Source organism: Vulpes lagopus, chromosome 1 (assembly GCF_018345385.1).
Source record: "Vulpes lagopus strain Blue_001 chromosome 1, ASM1834538v1, whole genome shotgun sequence".
Taxonomy (NCBI): Eukaryota; Metazoa; Chordata; class Mammalia; order Carnivora; family Canidae; genus Vulpes; species Vulpes lagopus.
Genome location: NC_054824.1, coordinates 81,453,965 through 81,474,448, shown reverse-complemented (window position 1 = coordinate 81,474,448; position 20,484 = coordinate 81,453,965). Strand labels below are relative to the sequence as shown.

At 47.4% G+C, this 20,484-nt stretch overlaps 1 protein-coding gene and 1 non-coding gene across 2 annotated transcripts in view; both read left to right on the top strand.

The window, feature by feature from the left end:
- ARHGAP31 (Rho GTPase activating protein 31) overlaps positions 1 to 20,484 on the top strand; it is a 115,642-nt gene that overhangs the window by 84,585 nt on the left and 10,573 nt on the right. Inside the window, exons 7-11 of the mRNA XM_041766232.1 lie at positions 1,140 to 1,338; positions 3,827 to 3,951; positions 11,011 to 11,073; positions 13,130 to 13,705; positions 17,542 to 17,843. Of these exons, the coding sequence (XP_041622166.1) occupies positions 1,140 to 1,338; positions 3,827 to 3,951; positions 11,011 to 11,073; positions 13,130 to 13,705; positions 17,542 to 17,843 (1,265 nt within the window). The remainder of the gene's footprint in view (positions 1 to 1,139; positions 1,339 to 3,826; positions 3,952 to 11,010; positions 11,074 to 13,129; positions 13,706 to 17,541; positions 17,844 to 20,484) is intronic.
- Positions 19,161 to 19,266, top strand: LOC121474753. The gene has a single exon (XR_005983509.1). It is a non-coding gene; the product is annotated as a U6 spliceosomal RNA (small nuclear RNA).

Here is a 20,484-nt window from a genome sequence, read left to right as displayed (position 1 = left end):
CTTCTTCGTTTACTTAGATCAAGTTTTCTCAATCTTGGCACTGCTGACATTTTGTGCTGCATAGTTCTTTTTTTGTTTTGAGGGGGGGGGTTTGGTTTTTTGTTTGTATGTGTCATTGGTTTTTTTTTTTTTCCTTTCTTATTTTTCCACACTAGATAGCCCCCTTCAGTGCTCACAGCCCACTGGTAAGGAGGTTGGGAAATGGCGTGGGGCTTCTTGCTCCTCTGGCACAGGTATACCATGAGGGTCCCAGAGAAGGGCCCACCATCAGTGCACCCCATGTGCTAGTGCTGGGTAGTTCTTGTTGGGGGGCTGTGCTGTGCACTGTAGGATGGTTAGCAGCATCCTTGGCCTCTACCCACTAGATGCCAGGAGTGCTCCCACACATGCTTATGACAACCAGAAGTGCTCCAGACATCGTCAGATGTCCCTGGGGAAGCAGCATGGGGCTGCAAAATTGCCTCAAGTTGAGAACCAATAACTTAAGAAAGGAGATGACCCTGGACACCATTGGTCTCTCATCATCACTTCCATTTCTTAAAATAAAAAAATAAAAACAAAAACTAAAAACAAGCAAAAATAAAACCATAGGAAGAAAAGATTAGCTTGCATACACTTAATGCCACTGAGTCATGAGTAAAAAGCCATCTGTGTTTTAAGGAATAGTACAGGTTATAAAATGTCTTTTCAGTGCAGAGATATAAACATTAGTGATCAAGGGAAAGTATAGGCTCCCACATTAAATTGCCTTGGAGTGTGTGTGCTGCGGCTGCAGAGAGCAGGAACAGTCTCCTGCCTTGTTCTAGCTGAGCGAGGCCATGTCTATGGCTGGACATACATTCCTCCCTGGCCAAAGTACTAGGCAGTAAATGCTCAGTAAATGTTTGTCCTATGAACGAATGAATGAATGAATGAATGATCCCTCTCTGAAAAGTACAAGAAGTACAGGCTACCTCTCCTGAAGCCCTGTGTGCCTGCTGGCTGTCTGGCCATGGAGTTGTCAGTTCCTTAGGTGCAGCCTCGGCCCCCAAACCCCAGAAGCCAGGGGGTCTGGAATGGAGGCGCTGTGGGTGGGGAATCTGGCTACACTGGATGCACAGGCCTCCTTCCACCACTGAGCTCTTTTCTTTTTTGTATAGAAAACCCGCCCATCATGAAGAGCCTGACCTTGCCAGCCCTCTCCTTGCCCATGAAGCTGGTGAGCCTGGAGGAAGCTCAGGCCCGGAGTCTGGCTACTAACCATCCTGCTCGGAAGGAAAGGAGGGAGAATAGCTTGCCTGAAATTGTCCCTCCCATGGGCACCCTCTTCCACACTGTTCTTGAGTTACCAGACAACAAGTAAGCAGCATTCTCTTAAATTCTGGGGAACGTTTGGGTGGAGGCAGACAGAGTACATAGTTATATAGTCTCAGAACCAACAATGGCAGCACGGGTTGGGGGGACAGGCTGGATCAAGATGTGAGGGAACATTCCAGAAGAGAAGGGAGCTGCCTCACAACTCTCTATCACCGGGATTGATGTCTTCCCTCACTGCTCTCAAGTCATGAAGACCAACTCTCCCCCCAGAGATCCCTAATGATGGGGGTGGGGCTCATAGGGGTCAAGAGTCATGACTAAAATCCCTTACTCCTTAGTTTAGACAAAACAGTCTTGACATTCTCAGAAGGACATCTGCTAAGATAAAAAAACTTGACCCCCTCCCACCATCTTCCACCTCTAAGTGACATTATAAAATCCATAGAGATGAATGGAGGATAAGCTGACAGGTAGTGCCACGCTAGAGAGCTCTGGGCATGCAGCACTTGGGGACATGTATGCCTGGCTTCCGTTCTTCCTTCCATACCTGTCAGAGCCCTCCTTCCCCTCCAAAACCAACCTGAACATCAATTTTATTCATAGGATACTTTCTTCATTGCTTCCTCTCTTGTAACCCTGGTCTCCACACATCCTTCTTCCCTTCTCACCTTCACACCCCTGTAAAAAGTAGGCAGTGATTGAAGCAGGACCCCTAAACTCTAGGCAGACAGAAGGTGGAGGGGCTGAAAGGCAAAATTTTCATTGGAGACTGTCAACCTCAAAGAGGTTTGAAAATAGACACCTTGGACTTCTTGTCAGCATGACCCCCAAGATGGTGGGGCTGTTTCCATCCAGGGAGGGAAGGAAAAAGGGGCTCCACATTACACAACAGTAGGGGTGCCTGTCACAGTGCATGTGCATCATGGGGATGGCATGCCTAGAACTCACCTGGCGAGAAACCCCTCCATTACCTGGAGTATGTGGATCATGCTTTTATTAGACTGAGCCCCATTACTTTGCTCCCTAAATCCCTGGAGAATGAGACTTCCACCCAGGGATCAGTGCATTTTCTCTGTGCCTTAACCACAGATGGGGCACACCATACCCCAAGGCATGCTACCCTATAAAGTAACCTCCCAGGCCAAGTGCTTGAAAAAAAAAAAAAAAAAAAAAAACAAGCCCAATTCAAAAGAAACCACTAAGCACTGCAGATCTAGCTCTGATTGATTATAAAAACATGTCGGGCTTGCGATCTGGATGTTCTGTTAGAACCCTGTGGAGAAAAGGTCCTTTGTGGAAGCCACAGGTTGTAGGGTTTCATTGAGTACTTTATGAAGTCTGATAGCTGCAGGGGCCAGAGCAGGGCAAGGCCTCTATGGTGACCTCTGGTGGCACCAGGCTCCCCGCACCTAGTCTAGCACTCTCCTTTTCTTGCCTCCTACTGAGGCAGCCTGGTGGGAGACATCAGGGAAATGAGAAGGAAACCACAGACGCACTGGTCAGCCCTCTGCTTTCTCTGCAGTGATCTTTGACCACACCCAGTGGCTTCCGGCTCTCCCAGGCTGGACTCCTTTCCAGGTCACTTTCTCATCTGCCCCCTATTCAGCCCATGGAAATCTCTGCTAGCCCTGTCCTCACCTGTGGGTGACCTAGCAGTATGGCCAAAGTGCACAGGGCATAACAGCACTGAGCTCTTTGGTCTTTAGTATTTACTTCTGCCAAAAATAAGTGTCTTTGAAAACCTAGGACTGCGGTGCTTACCAGAATTCCTACCAGAATTCCCAGAACTGTGTGTGCTCACTTGTGACCTCCAAGTCTCCCAGCCATCCCTGCTTCTGTCTGCCCTCACACCTGCCTTCATTAGCACACCTTTGCTCCTTCCCCTGGGGAATATGAAAGCCTGCCCTGTCATCCAGGACATCCCCAGACAGGGCCAGACTCAGGCTCAAACTGAATTTTATTTTATTTTATTTTTAAAGAGGTGCTTTATTTTATTAATTTTTAAAGATTTTATTTGTTTATTCATGAGAGATACAGAGAGGAGAGAGAGAGAGAGAGAGAGGCAGAGGGAGAAGCAGGCTCCATGCAGGGAGCCCGACGTGGGCCTCGATCCTGGGTCTCCAGGATCACACCCTGGGCTGAAGGTGGCGCTAAACCCCTGAGCCACCTGGGCTGCCCTGAATTTTAGAGAGGAATTTCCTGAAATGTCAGAGCCATTTGTAACCAAGAGCATGATTAGGGCATACATTCTCAATTTAAAGATCCCAGGGAGGGATCCCTGGGTGGCGCAGCGGTTTGGCGCCTGCCTTTGGCCCAGGGTGCCATCCTGGAGACTCGGAATCGAATCCCAAGTCGGGATCCCGGTGCATGGAGCCTGCTTCTCTCTCTATGTCTCTGCCTCTCTCTCTCTCTCTGTGACTATCATAAATAAATAAAAAAATTTAAAAAAAATATTAAAAAAAAAAAATAAAGATCCCAGGGAAATGACCAGTTACCAAACTAACCCTTTATTATGGCTTGGCTCTTTTAGAAGAAAGCTCTCCAGTAAATCGAAGAAGTGGAAATCAATATTTAACCTGGGACGTTCTGGATCAGACTCCAAATCAAAGCTGAGTAGAAATGGGAGTGTATTTGTGAGAGGACAGAGGCTCTCAGGTAAGAATCACTAGCAGTTATGTTTTACGAGATATATATTGTATTAGAAAAACTCAGTTCAATCTACCTCCCGTGTAGGGAAGAACCCACCCTCCAGGTGTAGACGTGTTCGCCTATCTGGAGACTCTCTGAACCCCATACTATTAGGAATTTATGGAAGGTTATCCCACAGGCATAATCACTCACTAACTCCATTTTCAGCCCTTCTCTCCTCTCAAGAGTATAGGGCACGGGGCTGAAAATTCCAAGCTTCCAATCATGGCTTGGTCTTTCTGGGGAGCAGCCCCCATCCAGGAACCCACCCACAGTGGCCTCGTTAGAACTAAAGACGTTCTTATCACCCTGTACTCCTAAACCAGGGACAGAGCCAATATAGATGTTCTATTTTATACGTATTTATTTATCATATATATAAAAGGAGATCTATATCTATATCTAATCTATATCTATATCTAATCTATATCTATATCTAATCTATATCTATATCTATATCTAATCTATATCTATATCTATATCTATATCTATATCTATATCTATATCTATATCTATATCTGTGTTTTTTTCCTAGCTCTGTTTCTTAGGTCTTTGGTTTGATCATGTCAAACTCACTAGACCTGAAACATAAACTTAAAGATTAACTAAGGAGTCTTTTTTTTTTTTTTTAATAATTTTAGATTTACAGAAAAAGTTGCAGAACTAGTATACAGAGAACCCTGTACCTTCACGCGGCTGCTTTTGACGTTAACCGTAATACAGTGAGCCAAGCCAAAAAATTAACATCAATACAATACTATTAAATAATTTACAGACCTTATTCATAATTGACCAATTGTCCAACTGATATCCTTTTTCTGGTCCAGGAATGCATATTGCGTTCAGTTTTCCTGCCTCCTGAATCTCCTCCAGTCTAGGACATTTTCTCAGTGTTTCTGACCATGACACTCTGGAAGAGTACGGCCATTTATTTTGTAGACTATACTTCAGCCTGGGTTTGTCTAAGGTTTTTCATGATTCGATTGAGGTTATGAGTGTTGTGCCATCTTAGCGTGTCCTATCAGGAGGCACATGGTGTCGATATTTTATTGCTGGTGATGTTAACTTTGATCACTTGGTTAATGTGCTGTCTACAAGCTTTTGTCCATGTAAAGTTACATTTTTTTCCCTTTCTGATTAACGAGTATATTGTGGGAAATATGTTGAGACTATGAAAATATCCTGTTTCTAATTATACTTTTATCCCTGAATTTTAGCATCCATCAGTGGCATTTTTTTAAAGATTTTTAATTTATTCATTTGAGAGAAAGAGAGACAGAGACAGAGAGAGCACAAGCAGGGGGAGAGGGAGAGGGAGAAGCAGGCTCCCCGCTAAGCTGGGAGCCTGACATGGGGCTCCATCCCAGGACCTGGGGCTCCATCCCAGGACCTGGACCTCATGACCTGAGCTGAAGGCAGATGCTCAACCCTCTGAGCCACCCTATCAATTGTTCTTTTCTGCAAACGTTATTACTGTCATTTTTTAAAAAGATTTTATTTATTTATTTATTTATTTATTTATTTATTTATTTAGAGAGCACAAGCAGGGAGAGCAGCAGAGAGAGTGGGAGACGCAAACTCCTCGCTGAGCAGGGAGACAGACACGTGGGGCAGGGAGTGGTTGTGGGATTACGGCCGAAGCCAAAGACAGATGCTTAACCGGCTGAGCCACCCGGGTGCCCCAAAAGTTATTACTGTAATTACAACAGTTATTACTGTGGTGTTTACCAAATGGTCATTTTCTGTTTCCATCATTCCTTTTACATTGATCAATTGAACTGCATTATAAGTAGGATCTGTCCCTTCTCGTGTCCCATGACTCATGCCCGGGTTATATTTCATTTTTAAATAGGAGTGCTGCCTTGTGAGAATGATAACTGAATAATCAATGGGAATTGGTGCAGGAAGGAACTGAGGGGATCACAGTACAATGGGGAATATAACCAATCCAGCTGAATACTGTCATAAAGGGAAGTACAAAGAAATTAGCCACAGTGACCTTTGAAAGTCTGATTTTTAAAAAAATGATGGGGAGCAATACTTATGGAAACAAGTTGTAAAAGGTAAATGTACAAATGCAATGAGCAAAACTTGATTGGAACCTTTGGGGGGAAGAGGGGGCTACAAATGATAATTTGGGGGACAGATAAGTTATTAGTTGGTAGTTACTAGATGATATTAAGGAATCGTGAATTTTCATAGAGTGCTGATGGTTCTTAGGAGGCATATGCTAAAGTTGAAGTATTTAAAGATGAAGTGTCAAAATACTGAAACTGACTTTCATATGATTCAGCAAAATTTAAGTGAATAGGTGCATACAGATGCAAAAGTAGAGAAAGCAAATAAATGGTGAAGGCAAACCTGAGTGGTAGGTTTAGAGATCTTCAAATTTTGTGAATGTTTGAAGGTGCTGTGGTTTTTTTTGAAGATTTTATTTATTTGAGAGAGAGATCAGGGGAGAGGGAGAAGGAGAGGAGGAGGAAGAGGATCTCAAGCAGACTCATGCTGAGCGGGGAGCCCAGTGTGGGGCACGATCACCTCAAGACCATGACCTGAGTGGAAACCAAGAGTCAGAGGTTCAAACAATTGAGCCACCCAGGTGCCCCCAAAGTGCCTTTTTTTTTTTTTAGGATTTATTTATTTATTTTAGAGAAAGAGCACACAGGGGCGGGGCAGGGAAGGTGATGAGGGACAGAGGGAGAGAGAAACTTTAGCAGACTCCACAGTGAGTGCAGAGCCTGATGTGGAGCTTGATCCCAGGACTCAGAGATCATGACCTAAACCGAAACTAAGAGTCGGACACTTAACCCACTGTGCCACCCAGGCGCCCCTGAAGTTTTTAACGATAAAGATTTTTTGGAGGAAAATAAATGCTTATAGGAAAAATAAGAGAAAATATTTTTAAGGACTTTCCTTGAGCCCAGTGATAACTGTACGCCAAGTACAGACGTTAGAAGGCTTCACAATTTGCCTACTAGGGTAATGAGGGATGTCACCGGGTATAGTGGTTACAATGATTCAGGCTGGAAATAATAGAACATCCAACTCAATTGGCTTATGCAGTGAGGGAACTCACTGGGCTCTATAACTGGACACCAGATGTGGGGAAGGTTTCAGGGTTTAACACAGTGGCTCTGTCTCCATTCCCCTCTTTTCCTCAGCTAAGGCCTCCCCTGTGGGTCAGCTTCATCCCCAGACTGGTTTCTTTGCTGTGACGAAATGGCTATAGTACTTTAGGCTTTCCCTCTGTCACTATGTCCAGAAGGAGAAAGAACATCATTTTTGGTAGCGTGCTCCTAAGAGCAGGGACTCTTCTTTCCCAGCAGCCCCCATTAGAAACACCCCCCACCTCACCACCATCTCCGTTGCCTTCACTGAGTCATATGGATCAACCCCTAGGGCCAAGGGAGTGCCCTGTGCTGACTGGCTTAGGCTTCCTAAACCAATCACTGGCAGGAGGAATGGGATTACAGTGAGATGCACCCAAGAAGTACAAGGGCTTTGTGAGACGGAGGAAGAGAAACTGACTCTGGGTAGGCATCTACAACATTCGCCATATGAGGAATATGCCTTTCCAAATGGAAAGATATCTCAGGCGAAGAGGGCAGGTGGCCACAATTATCGTAGATCAGATAGATACACATCAGAAATTAGGATTCGCAAAGGAGAATTTGAGGGGAGGAGTTCTTGGCAAGAAACGCCTGATCTAATAATAAAGAGATTTGCTTAAGTACATCAAAGAGAATTCCGGGTACAGAATTGGTGATACAATGCAAGAAGTTTACCAAGTAACAAAAAGTCAAAAACAATAGAGCAAAACAAACAGCAAAAAATGAAATCAGTGATTCGCTTTGATCTTGCCTTAGGAAGATTTCCACCCCCTCCCGACACCCCCTCCCTCCATGTGGTTTTCAAAAGGAAGAAGTCCAAGGTGCCGGCTCAAATGGTAGCCAACTCACAGAATGCACAGGATGTCCCTGGCCAGGGGGTCCCAGCCCAACTGCACCCCAGGGGTTCACTCCCATAGCAGATCTGCCCTAGGAGGTCTGTGGGGGAACCAGAGTATTGGCCATTTTTAGAAAATTGCCCAGGTGATTCTGAAACACAGCCAGGATTGGAAGAAGCCACGGGTCTAAGACCCCGTGAACAAACTAATCAGAGACAGATCCTGGAATGGCTGAACTCTGAGGGGATGCAGGGCTGAAATGCAGGACCCATGAGTGCCAGTACAGGTGGCTCTCTGACCCTACCTACTGCCGAAGTGCCCACTCTTCACCAGAGGAATGAATGTTGCTCAGACCCTCAAAACTGAAGACCAGGGGTGCGGGCAGCTTCTGGTCGCATCCACCCACGTGGTCTCTGTAAGTGATGCATGAACTCACTATTTGTTGAAATATGCATGTGAAAAAAGTCGGTAGATTAACATATGTAAATAATTTTAACAATCTTTTCTAAACTCCGTAACTAAGGGAATTTTCAAAATTGATTCACCATGTAGAGCACTGGGGACTTTTTTGGAGGGGGGCAGATGAAAGGGTCTTTACCCATATTTAGAAAGCTGAACAGAAATAAGAAATAAAGAAGAAAAACTGGGGTATTTCTTTTTAAGGTTTTATTTATTCACTCATAAGAGACACAGAGAGAGGGGCAGAGGGATAGATGGAGAGAGAAGCAGGCTCCTCAGTGGAGCCCGATGCGGGACTCGATCCCATGACCCAGGGATCACAACCTGAGCCAAAGGCAGATTCTTAACCACTGAGCCACCCAGGTGCCCTGAAAACCTGGGGTATTGACCAAATGGAGATGCATAAACTTTGCGGTGTCCTGGACACTAACGTACTGGAATTTATGTATTATCCAAGAAGAAGAGTCCAGGGAGGTCTCCAAGTGAACACCTTTAAGCAGGGAAGACCCAAAGCCATAGAGATAATCCAAAAGAGGGGGCTTGAGGACCCAAAGCTGCCAGGAAACTGGTAGATGAGCCTCCATGAGGTCAGGACAAGGTCTCAGACAGAAAATTATAATCTGAATATAGTCATGGGCCAAGGAGCCCTGAGCGCTTAGTCACCATCCAGAAACGGAGCCAGGGAATCCTTGGGACTATTCCCTAAAGCAGCTGCTGCAGCCACTGAGGCCACAAGAGGCCATCAGAAGGGGGGTCTAGGACGCCTGGGTGGCTCAGTGGTTGTGCATCTGCTTTCAGCTCAGGACCTGATCCCAGGGTCCTGGGATCGAGTCCCACATCGGGCTCCCTGCATGGAGCCTGCTTCTCCCTCTGCCTGTGTCTCTGCCTCTCTCTGTGTGTCTCTCATGAATAAATAAATAAAATCTTAAAAAAAAAAAGGGGGGGGGGTCCAACATGGAAGGTGAACACTGGTGGCCGTGCAGAGAGAACTGCTGCCCATCCGCTGTGACACTTTGTGTCATCAGGTCACTGGCGCCGCTCAAGGGTGACATGTGAAATTGAGAGGAAGTCCAGAAGTGCAGCCTCTGGAAAACCAAGGCGGAAGCTTGTCTCCAAATGAAGGGGCACTAGCCAGGCAGCTGTAGGATAAAAAGTCAGTTTGGAAGCTTGTGGAAGTAGCAGATCTCAAAGGACAGGAGTTCTCGAGTACAAGTAGAAGCACAGAGGTCGGAGGCAGCTGGCTCTGCAGGGTTGGGTGCAGGCAGAGAGAAGCCCCGAGCCAGGGGGACCAAAGGGCTAATTCAGAGCTCCCAGAGCAGCAGGGCTTGGGGCGAGGAAGAAAACGGGGGAGATTTACAAGAGGGATGCCCAGCTCAGTTTGGGGTAGGGCCAACTCCGAGGGCTCCCTGCAGGCCATCTCCTGAGTCCCCCCGGCTGCTGAGCCCTGGGCCATCCTGAAGAGCAAGACCAGCAAGGGTTCCTCCTTGCTGAGCATTTCCTCTGCCCTGGGTTAGTGCCACCTGATTGACACAACAACTCTATTTTTCCTCATTTCCCGCATGAGGAAACTGAAGTTTCGGGAAGGTCAGCTGTGTGTCTGAGGTCACGCTGCCCAGAGTGGCAGGGTTGGGATTCGAAGCCAGAGTGACCTGACAACCACCAGCCGTGGGGCTCCCACTCGGCTCCCAGGCTGTCCTCTTGCCCCTCCTGGCAAGCTGCCTGGGAGGAGTTACCTTCCAGCCAGCTCAGCAACATGCGAAGAAACCGCATTTCGAAGGGCTAAGTCCAGGGATCCCTGGGTGGCACAGCGGTTTGGCGCCTGCCTTTGGCCCAGGGCGCGATCCTGGAGATCCAGGATCGAATCCCATGTTGGGCTCCCGGTGCATGGAGCCTGCTTCTCCCTCTGCCTGTGTCTCTGCCTCTCTCTCTCTCTCTCTCTGTGTGTGTGTGTGTGTGTATCATAAATAAATTTAAAAAAAAAAAAAAAGAAGGGCTGAGTCCAGTGCCTGGAATCTGTGTTTATTGGTGAAGTCACACCTGTCCCCAGATCTGCCTGGGTGGCTTACCGAGATGCACAGAGGACACCAGGCACATAGTGGGTGCTCAGGAAAGGCTTGGTTTGGATCTGCTCCACGGTGAGATCATTTGGAGGAGCAACCAGCCTGCAGCTCTCAGGGGCAGAGCTGCACGGTCCCTTGGGTCCCCCTCACCTGCTGCACCAAATTCCTGCGTGCTGTAGTCACGAATCCTGCCCTCCAGCCTGCCAGACGGCAGGAGGTGTTGCTTGGAGCCTCGTGGAGGATTTGGTTCCCCCAGGACGATTTGGTTCAGCGCCTCTCATTGGCCAACAGCCATCGGACAAAATTGTAGTTTACCTTTACCTGTCAAGTGTCCCCAAAAACCTTGATCTGCAAATGCCCTGTTTTTATAAGCTCAGTCCCATGATGAAAATAAGAGCATCCAGGGTGGAATGGGGGAACGTCTTCCAAAAGGGAAAATGATAAATACTTGAAAAACTTTCCTGAAGAAAGTTCTCTTGTGTCCTTGCAGCCTGGCTTCTGTCCTGATCACTTCCTCTCAACATGCACTCATCAGGGCTATTTTTCTCTTTTTGTCTTTAGTGGAAAAGGCTACCATCCGCCCAGCTAAAAGCATGGACTCGCTGTGCTCAGTGCCTGTGGAAGGTGAGCTCTCACAGCTGCTTCCAGAACTGGGGATTGTCACTGGGAGACAGGAGCTCCCGTACCAGACCTGCCTTCACAAGCTACCTGCCTGCTGGTGTCGACACAGTCAAGCACGTGGCCTGGTCCCAAATCCCCCCTGACCCTGCCCGAGCCCAGTGGCTTCACACAGCTCCCCCTCTGCCGCTTCCCCACGTCACACCACAGGCCTTGGCCTAAAGGGCCATGCTCCTCCTCCCGCCTTCCTCTAGCCGCAGCCGGAGATGGCAAGCCCGAACCAGGTGAAAGGGCAATTCCTATGAACCAGGGCAGGCGAGGCTTTCCCCTTGGGTGTAAAGAAGAGCCCAACATCGGTTTTTACCTCACAGTTCAGTGCCTCGATAGAGAAGTCTTGAATTTACACGCTCCCATAGGCTCTAGCTCCCTCGTACCTGTTGGCTCATGATTTCGAGTTGTTGAGTGATTCATTCATTTACCAGTGGACGGCGATGGGCACCAGCCTGGCATGCAGCTGGTCATCCTGTGGCGGGGTGGCTGTGTGTAGTGCTGCCCACGAGGTGACACGTCGACAAAGCGACACCATGTTGGTCTTAAGGGCTGACTTGCCTGTCCCTCTCGCCTCTGTTTTTGTTAAGCAGCCAACGGGCACTGCTTCGAGTCGTGAGGCACAGGGCTGCCCTGGCAGCAGACTGTTTAAACTCCCCACGTTTATCCCATGACATTCCAGCTCCTTTATTATTTTTTAAATTTTATTTATTTATTCATGAGAGACACACGCAGAGAGAAACAGAGGCAGAGACACAGGCAGAGGGAGAAGCAGGCTCCATGCAGGGAGCCTGACGTGGGACTCGATCCTGGGTCTCCAGGATCACACCTTGGGCCACAGCCAGGCGTTAAACCGCTGAGCCACCGAAGGATCCCCTCCAGCTCCTTTAATACAAAATATTTTGCTCTCTGATACGTGAGGCATCCTGAAACAATGCTGAAAACCTGTAGAACAACCTTTTAAAAATAACTGTAAAATACTCAGGGAACTCTTTTTGAGCTGGCTGGATGCTTCTAGCATTTTCCTCACCTTCGTATTCAGCCATTTGCTTTGGTTCCAGAGCCTCTTGAGGCAGTTCTACAGAATTTAGGATTTTGAGATCGAGGTCCTCACTTCGATGGGCACCGGGCAGCTTGTCGGCCTCCCAGGGACTTGGTTTCCTCGCGTGTTAAAGGTCATGACACTTGTCCTACGTAAGCGGTCGTGAGAACCGTAAACCCCATGCTGCATAGACCGTGCAGCGGGGCCCTTAGGACCTCGTGGGGAGTTACTGTCCCGATCCCAGGCGACTCATGTGTTATCTCGCAGCCTCTTTATTTCCCGTACAGATTTTTCTCTTCTTTGCTTTCACTTTTAAGCCAGTTGGGAAATTGCTCCTCACAATTGGGCTTTCTAACTTTTAGTTAATTTACATTTCTAGTTTCTCATCCCCTGAAGCAGCAGGAAGAAGCCTGGGAAAAGGGAGGAAGAAGGTCTCCCTGAGAACAGCATTTGTTTCCTTGCTGGGAAATCAAACCCCTGTTGGAGTCCATCTGCCAGAGGAGGCTTAAAACAATACATTTTTAAAGTTTTAAAGTAAAACAAAATTCTGTTATTTTGCCCTTTTTTGTCTTCTCCTTCATTTTGAGCAAACGTCGTGCCGCCATTTCCCAGCTGTCTGTTTTATTTTTTCATGATCTACGGTCACTGGGTGGTGGAGGACTGCTCTGGCGACCTTAGCAGTGGCCGCCTTCAGGAAACCGCTGTACCTGCAGAGTTTAGAACAGGTGCATGCGACGCAGCCTCAGGTGGTCCTCCCAGGGCCTCGTGCCCGCATTCTGTGCTTGCGCTCGCGTCAACCACGTGCTGTCTGTTGTCTTTCCAAGAGGGGCCCCGCTCTCATCAGAATGCTCTGCCTCTGCAGTGCTGTGCACCTCCCTTCCCGGAGGCTGTGTAGTGGGGTGTGGGGGTGCGTGTGAGTGCGTGTGTGCACGCCCCGGCTGCTGACCCCGTGTTTGTTTGCTCTTTCACTAGGGAAAGAAAACAAAGGAAATTTTAATCGAACGGTCACCACCGGTGGATTCTTCATTCCAGCGGCAAAATTGCATTCGACCAACCCCGGCAGCTCATGCGATCTCAGCAAGCAGGAGAGCGAGTGGGGCCAGGAGGGGATGCCAGCGGGGGCAGAGGGGGGCTTCGACATGGGCGGTGACCGAAGCCAGCTGCAGGGCGCTCAGGCCCGGCCCCCGCCCGAGCAGCTCAAGGTGTTCCGGCCCATCGAGGACCCCGAGAGCGAGCAGACAGCCCCCAAGATGCTGGGTATGTTCTACACGTCCAGCGACAGCCCCAGCAAATCTGTCTTCAGCAGCAGCCTCTTCCAGATGGAGCCCTCTCCTCGGCACCAGCGCAAAGCCCTGAACATCTCTGAGCCCTTTGCTGTGTCCGTGCCGCTGCGAGTGTCAGCTGTCATCAGCACCAACAGCACCCCGTGCAGAACACCCCCGAAGGAGCTCCAGTCGCTCTCCAGCCTGGAAGAGTTTTCATTCCAGGGGTCAGAGAGTGGAGGTTGGCCTGAAGACGACAAGCCACTGGGAGCCGAGACTTCTGCAGGTGAAGCCCGGGAGGGAAGGCTTCTTTCTCTTCCTTCCTTCCTTGCTTCCTTCCTTGCTTCCTTCCTCTTTCTTTCTTTCTTTCTTTCTTTCTTTCTTTCTTTTTTCTTTCTTTCTTTCTTTCTTATTCTATTTATTTGAGAGAGAGAGTGAGAGAAAGAGAGAAAGCACTAGTGGGGTGAGGGGCAAGAGAGCAGCAGACTCCCCACTGATCAGGGAGCCCGATACAGGGCTTGATCCCAGGGCTCTAGGATCGTGACCTGAGCCAAAAGCAGATAATTCACGGACTGAGACACCCAGACACCCCGGGAGGGTTTCTTTTCATTGCAAGGGATTAAAAAAACAGACTTAAACTTGTTTAAACAGAGTTTGCAAGACATTGTAGTGAAGTGGTGAAGACTGTGGGCTCTGGAGCCAGATCGCCTGAGTCTGAGTCCAGTCTCAGCCATTCCACTGTCCCATCTCTATTTATTTATTTTATTATTTATTTTTTAAAAAGACTTTATTTATTTATTCATGAGAGACCGATAGAGAGAGAGAGAGAGAGAGAGAGGCAGAGACCCAGGCAGAGGGAGAAGCAGGCTCCATGCAGGAAGCCTGATGTGGGACCCGATCCCAGGACCCCAGGATCACGCCCTGGGCCGAAGGCAGGTGCCAAACCGCTGAGCCACCCAGGGATCCCCTGCTGTCCCATCTTTAGCAGCTGTGTGCCTCAACTTCTTAAGCCATAAAATGGGAACGATGTTCCTACTTATATCGTCTTCAAAAGTTTGTTGTGAATACTAAATTAGTGAAGCTCTCAGAACAGTGAGTAATACATAGTAGGTACTCAGTAAGGTTGCCTATTATTTTAGTCACTCATATAGTGAGAAGGCAGGAGGCAAAGCTCAAAGAATTCAACTCGTCTTGACTCAACCCCTCTCCATCCATCCATCCCTCATATCTGCAGAGAATGTGGCTAGCAACCCTAGCAATGAGAAAGGGTATCTTGGGATCCCTGGGTGGCGCAGCGGTTTAGCGCCTGCCTTTGGCCCAGGGCGTGATCCTGGAGACCCCGGATCGAATCCCACGTCGGGCTCCCGGTGCATGGAGCCTGCTTCTCCCTCTGCCTATGTCTCTGCCTCTCTCTCTCTCTCTCTCTGTGACTATCATAAATAAATAAAAATTAAAAAAAAAAAAGAGAGAAAGGGTATCTTGCTCCCAGTGATTATATATCAAATGCAGGGAAGACTCTGATTGGCCTGCTTGGGGCTCATGACCAGCCTTGGACCAATCGTGGTTGCCTGACACTGAGGGTTCTAAGACTGGCTAAGCCTGAGTCTCTGAACCATCTCTGGAGTTGGAAGGGGTTCTGTGGTCAACAGCCAACTGTGACCCACATAAAATGGAAGTAAGGAGAACCTCAAAGGAAAGGAAAACAGACAGACAAACCAACAAATGCTCATTGTGGTTTAAGAATATTTTCGTTAGGGGCACCTGGTGGCTCAGTTGGGTAAATGTTTGCCTTCAGTTCAGGTCATGATCCCAGGGTCCTGGAATTGAGCCCCCATCCCTGCTGAGCAGGGAGCCTCCTTCTCCCTCTCCCTCTGCCTGCTGCTCCCCTTGCTTGTGCTCTCTCTCTGGCAAATAAATAAATACAATCTTTTTTTTTTTTTAAGAATATTTTTGTCATTATATATTAGCTAACTCTTTTGAAACAACCGTTATGGTATCAGGCACTGTCATAACTGTTCTACATGTGTTATCTCCATTCTCCACACAACAACACTGTGAGGGATAGGTAGTTACTATTAGCCCCATTTGCTTAGAGAGGAAATGCACTAACTTAGAGAGGAAATGCACTAACTTAGAGAGGAAATGCACTAACTAATGCCGAATGACTCATAGCAAGGAAGTGGAAGAACCAGGATTTTAATACAGATTTAAAAACCCATGCTTTAAAACACTCTAGCATACTCCTTCCCATGTTTGCAATCAGCTGTAGAGCTACAGATATTGTTAAAACACAATCTCTTCACCCAGCAAGCTCATGAACTAGGAAGAGAAACTAAAACCGTACTGAACGGTAGCACAAGGTCAGACTGTAGAAGTAGCATAAGACCCTACTTGGGCTTTTTTTTTTTTTTTTTTTTTTTTTTTTTTTTGAGAAAGAGCATAAGGGGGAGGGGCAGAAGGAGAAGGAGAGAGAATGTCAAGCAGACTCTGCATTCAGCACGAAGCCCAATGTGGAACTCGATCTCATGATCCTGAGATCACATGAGCTGATCATTTAACTGACTATGCCTCCCAGGTGCCCCGCTCCTTGGGTTTTTTGAATGAGGGAGGGCTTCGGTCCCTGAAACATAATGAAAGAGGTATTTAGAAAGGATTGCAAGGGCATCAAGGAGAGGCAGTCCTTGCAGGAGGATTCCAGGATGGCTTCCCAGAGGAGGTGACATTTGGCTGGGCCTTCATGAATGGCTGGGCTTTCTCCATGCAGAAAAGATGGGGAAGTTGGGCAGCCTGGGTGGCTCAGTGGTTTAGTGCCGCCTTCAGCCCAGGGCATGAGCCTGGAGACCCAGGATCAAGTCCCACATCGGGCTCCCTGTGTGGAGCCTGCTTCTTCCTCTGCCTGTGTCTCTGCCTCTCTCTCTCTCTTTCTCTGTCGCTCATGAATAAATAAATAAAATATTTTTTAAAAAAAAGAAAAAAAGAAAAGGGGGAAGGCATGCTGGGCTGAGAGGCAGCTGAATGTTGCAGGAGGTGTGTAGGTTTTGGACCGCACCTGGGCCCATCTGAACCCTAGCTTCAGCACTTTGGGGCCGCGTGACAGTGGAGCATGGTTGATATCTCTCTGAGCCAGGGGTGGTCGCTCTCTCCAAGGCTGAGGTAAAGTCTGAATGGGAGAAGGTCTATAAAATGCCCGTTCACAGTCTGGCTCGCAGACAATGTGCAATAAGTCATTGTCCTTTTCTCCTCCCATTCTCTTCAGGACGAGAGCAGAAGACAAGTAAAAACTCAGTGGTGTCAAAACAAGCCCTGTCTGAAGAATGCTCTGTGCTGGGCTGGGCCAGGTGGAGCAGAGTGAGGGCTAGAGGAGCAAGTGAGGCCTTTGAGGAAACTATGTGATCAGTTAGTGTCCTAGGGGTTTGGTCCTTATTCTTCCCTGTGACAACAGTGTTGTACAACAAGATAGGACCTTCTTCATGGAGGTAGTAGAGGTTGACCTTGGGGTCTGCCGCCCTCTCCGCTGCCTTGGTAGACGTAAGACCAGGGCGTAATCACTTCAGGTACATCCAAACTGATGTGTAGATAACCTCTGGGGAGAGTCACACAGGAAGCTGTCAATCATAATGTAATACATCTTTGTAACTTGGCATAAATAACAGATTTCTATGCCCTAGGCAACAGCTTGACTTCTCAGGATCTGAATTTACTTATATGTCAAGTGAAAGATTGGATTAGAACAGGTTTTCTCAGCTTGGCACTATTGACATTGTGGGCTGGGCAGTTTTGTTAGGAGGGGGGTGCTATTTTATGCTTCGTAGAATATTTAGCAGCATCCTTGGCCTCTTCCCATTAAATGCCAGTAGCCACCTCCTCTGCACACAAATGTCTCCTGGGGAGGAGAAGAGCAAATGGTGTCTGGTCGCAAGCACTTGGACTAGATGATCTTCAAGACCTCTCCCATCTCTGACAGTTGGGGTATAAAGGCAGGGCACAGCTAGGAGGAAAGGATGAGGCTGTGAGAGCTCCATCCATACGTGTGAAGTGGGGCTGGTCCAGGACAGAGACTGTGCCGGGAATGGCCTCTCTGCAAACGAAGTCTTCAACAAGTACCTCTCATCCTCATTGCAGCTTCTCTACCTAAGAAGGTGGCTCTCGAGGATGCCAAGCAAGGACCAGAAGCAGTGAGGACAGTGGAATGCAACAAGGGCCCCTCCCTGGAGCCAGGCTCCCAACTGGAGGAAAAGAAGACCTCAGAAACTTCCCTGGGCTCTCAACATTCAAGTGAATTAGAGAAGAGGCTTGACCTGGAGAAGGCGGAAGAGGAGGAGGAGGAGGAGCAGGAGGAGGGTGGAGAGGCTGGCCAGGTGGAGTCCAGCACTCTGCAGGAGAGCCCCAGGGCCAGAGCCGAAGTGGTGTTTCTCCATGAGATGGTAAGATGGACCCATTGCCTGGCCCAGCCAGTAGAATCCTCTTTGTCCCAAGGGTTCATGGTATAGTTGAAAACAAGGATTGGGCGGGGGGGAGTTGTTTGTTTATTTTAAGATCCAGTTTCTGCCCAAGGAACTTTAGGAGACAACATTCTAACCAGGTCTGGGATTTTTTTTTTTTTTCAGCAGACTTTTCAGAGGGCCTGTGGTGATGGGAAGGCATCTTCCAGCTCAGATTCCCTAAGACAGACTCAACTCTAAATATTTCTGATCTGAAGTCACCATAAATGAGTGACATGTCCTTGAAATATAATGACATTCAATCCCAGAAGTAGCACAAAAGCTGTTTGTCATATCCCAGTCCCAACTCTGATGACCATTATGGGGTCCAGCTTTCCTTCCAGACATCCTGGATGGACAGTTGTCTGTGTATGTTTGTGAAATCTTCTCAAAGATTTCCAGGATTCATGCCTTTTTCCTATGGCTTCTGGAGAAGTTAAAACATGATGCCAGAACTTACCACACCTCTTGTACTTTTTTTTTTAAAGATTTTTTTATTTATTTGGGAGAGAGAGAGAGAGAGCAAGAGCAAGAGCATGCACAAGTGGGGGGAGAGGTAGAAAGAGAAGGAAAGAGAGAATCAAGCAGACTCCCTAATGAGCGCAGGGCCCACTGCGGGGCTTGATCCCAGGACCCTGAGATCGTGACCTGAGCAGAAGTTAGATGCTTAAACGACTGAGCCACTCAGGTGCCTCACATCTTATACTTTTTAGAGGTGAAGTTTTTCCAAAGTTTTATGAGATGTCCTTGAATATAATGAAGGTGCGAGGAGGTTGTCAGGGACGTCCAGGGAGGAGTCCTGCATTTGGAAGGCAGCTCTGTGATCTGGAGGTGTGTGCCAAAGGGGGAAAGGAAGCTCTTTGCCTTTTAGCTTGTTTCTACAGATTTGGTTTCCAGAAGGACCAGGTTCTGGGAGTTAGGGCAGTGTGGGAGTGTTGTAGAGGCCTCACGAAGGCTGGGAAAAGGTTCTTGAGAGATGTGTTTGCAATTGTAGAAGGTGAAGGAGACAGAGGTTGCTACAGGGATTGAATTCTGGGGGGATCAAGTATAAATAGTGCCACTTGGGCGCTCCTAGAATTTTATACTTTAAAGATCACTATTTTGTGAGAATGGCTTGGAAAAGGCAGGAGAGGTGTCAGGGAGGCCAGTTAGAAGGCTAGTATGTGACAGGCCAGGTGAGAAAAAATAGTGTCTTGGATGAGAGTGGGGGCCACAAGGATAGAAATGGAAGGCTTCAAGAGCTATTTGGAAGCTAGAATGGTGCTTGCTTTGGCAGCACATATACTAAAATTGGAATGATACAGAGAAGATTAGCATGGCCCCTGTGCAAGGATGACACACAAATTTGTGAGTGTTCCATATTTGGGGGGGGGGGTGGAATTCCTGGCTGGCTCAGTCGGTAGGGTATGTGACTCTCAATCTTAGCATCATGAGTTCAAGCCCCACATTGGGCATGGAGCCTACTGAAATGAAATGAAATGAAATGAAATGAAATGAAATGAAATGAAATGAAATAGCAGTGTCTAAAATAATAAATAATAATAAAATAATATTTGTCACATAAATAAGAAGCTAGAATGAACAGCACTTGGTGAAGTGATGTGAGTAAGGAAGAAGGAAGAGACAAGACACCTCATGGATTTCTGATCTAAGCAGAAAGATGCACTATGGTCCACTTAGATGGTGGGGGAGAGGAAGGGAAGTTTATGTGATTATTTATTTATTCAAATTTATTGATTTCTTAGTAAGAGGTCAATTAGTGTAGCTGCTGAGGAGAGTAAAGAGATGGGTAAAAGGCTCCCTCTGCCCTAAAGGTGCAATAGAGATAGATACAAGTAAGTGTGAAACAGTGGAATCAGATCTCAAAAACATCCCTGCCTTTTGACCAAGGAGTTCTACTCCTAGAGAATTCTCTGAAGGAAATATCTCAAATAGAAATAACACAAAATAAAAACTCTTAATGAGCAACTACTCACAGTGTACTTGGCACCATTGGCCTTGAGGAATCAAAGAGGAATGGACATAACTCCTGACCTTAAGGAGCTCGTAGACCATTGGGAAAAGCGTCAAATTAATTGTAATATGAAACATGTGATGAGAGCCAAGTGGGAAGTGATGTCAAGTTGGCAGCAGGTCAGATTTCGCATAAAGGCCTGAACCCCCCACAGGATGGATCTGCCTCCTGGAACTGCTCCTTGGGACAGATAGGCCTTGAGACAAGAAATGAAGGCCACTGAAATGTGTTTCCCTGGCCTTGACCGGGCCTCCCTCCAATCCCTTTCCTGTCTGCACTTTGGGGCTTTGTGTAGGGGAAGGGAGGAGTCAGACAAAGAGAAACTACGCTTGAGGAGAGATAAGGGGCAGCAAACAGGATAGAGGAGGAGACACCCTTCTAGGCCAACAGCCGTTATCTGCGGGTACTACGATTATAAGAATTTGCTGTTTTTATATTCTCCTTTAACACATGTTCGGGTGTTTTTTCCACATGAAATATATGTATTTCTTTGGTAATAAGAGAAGCTGGATTTGTTTATTTGGAAAGCAGATGTCGGGGTATGAGTTAGCATTAAATTCCACTGGGAGA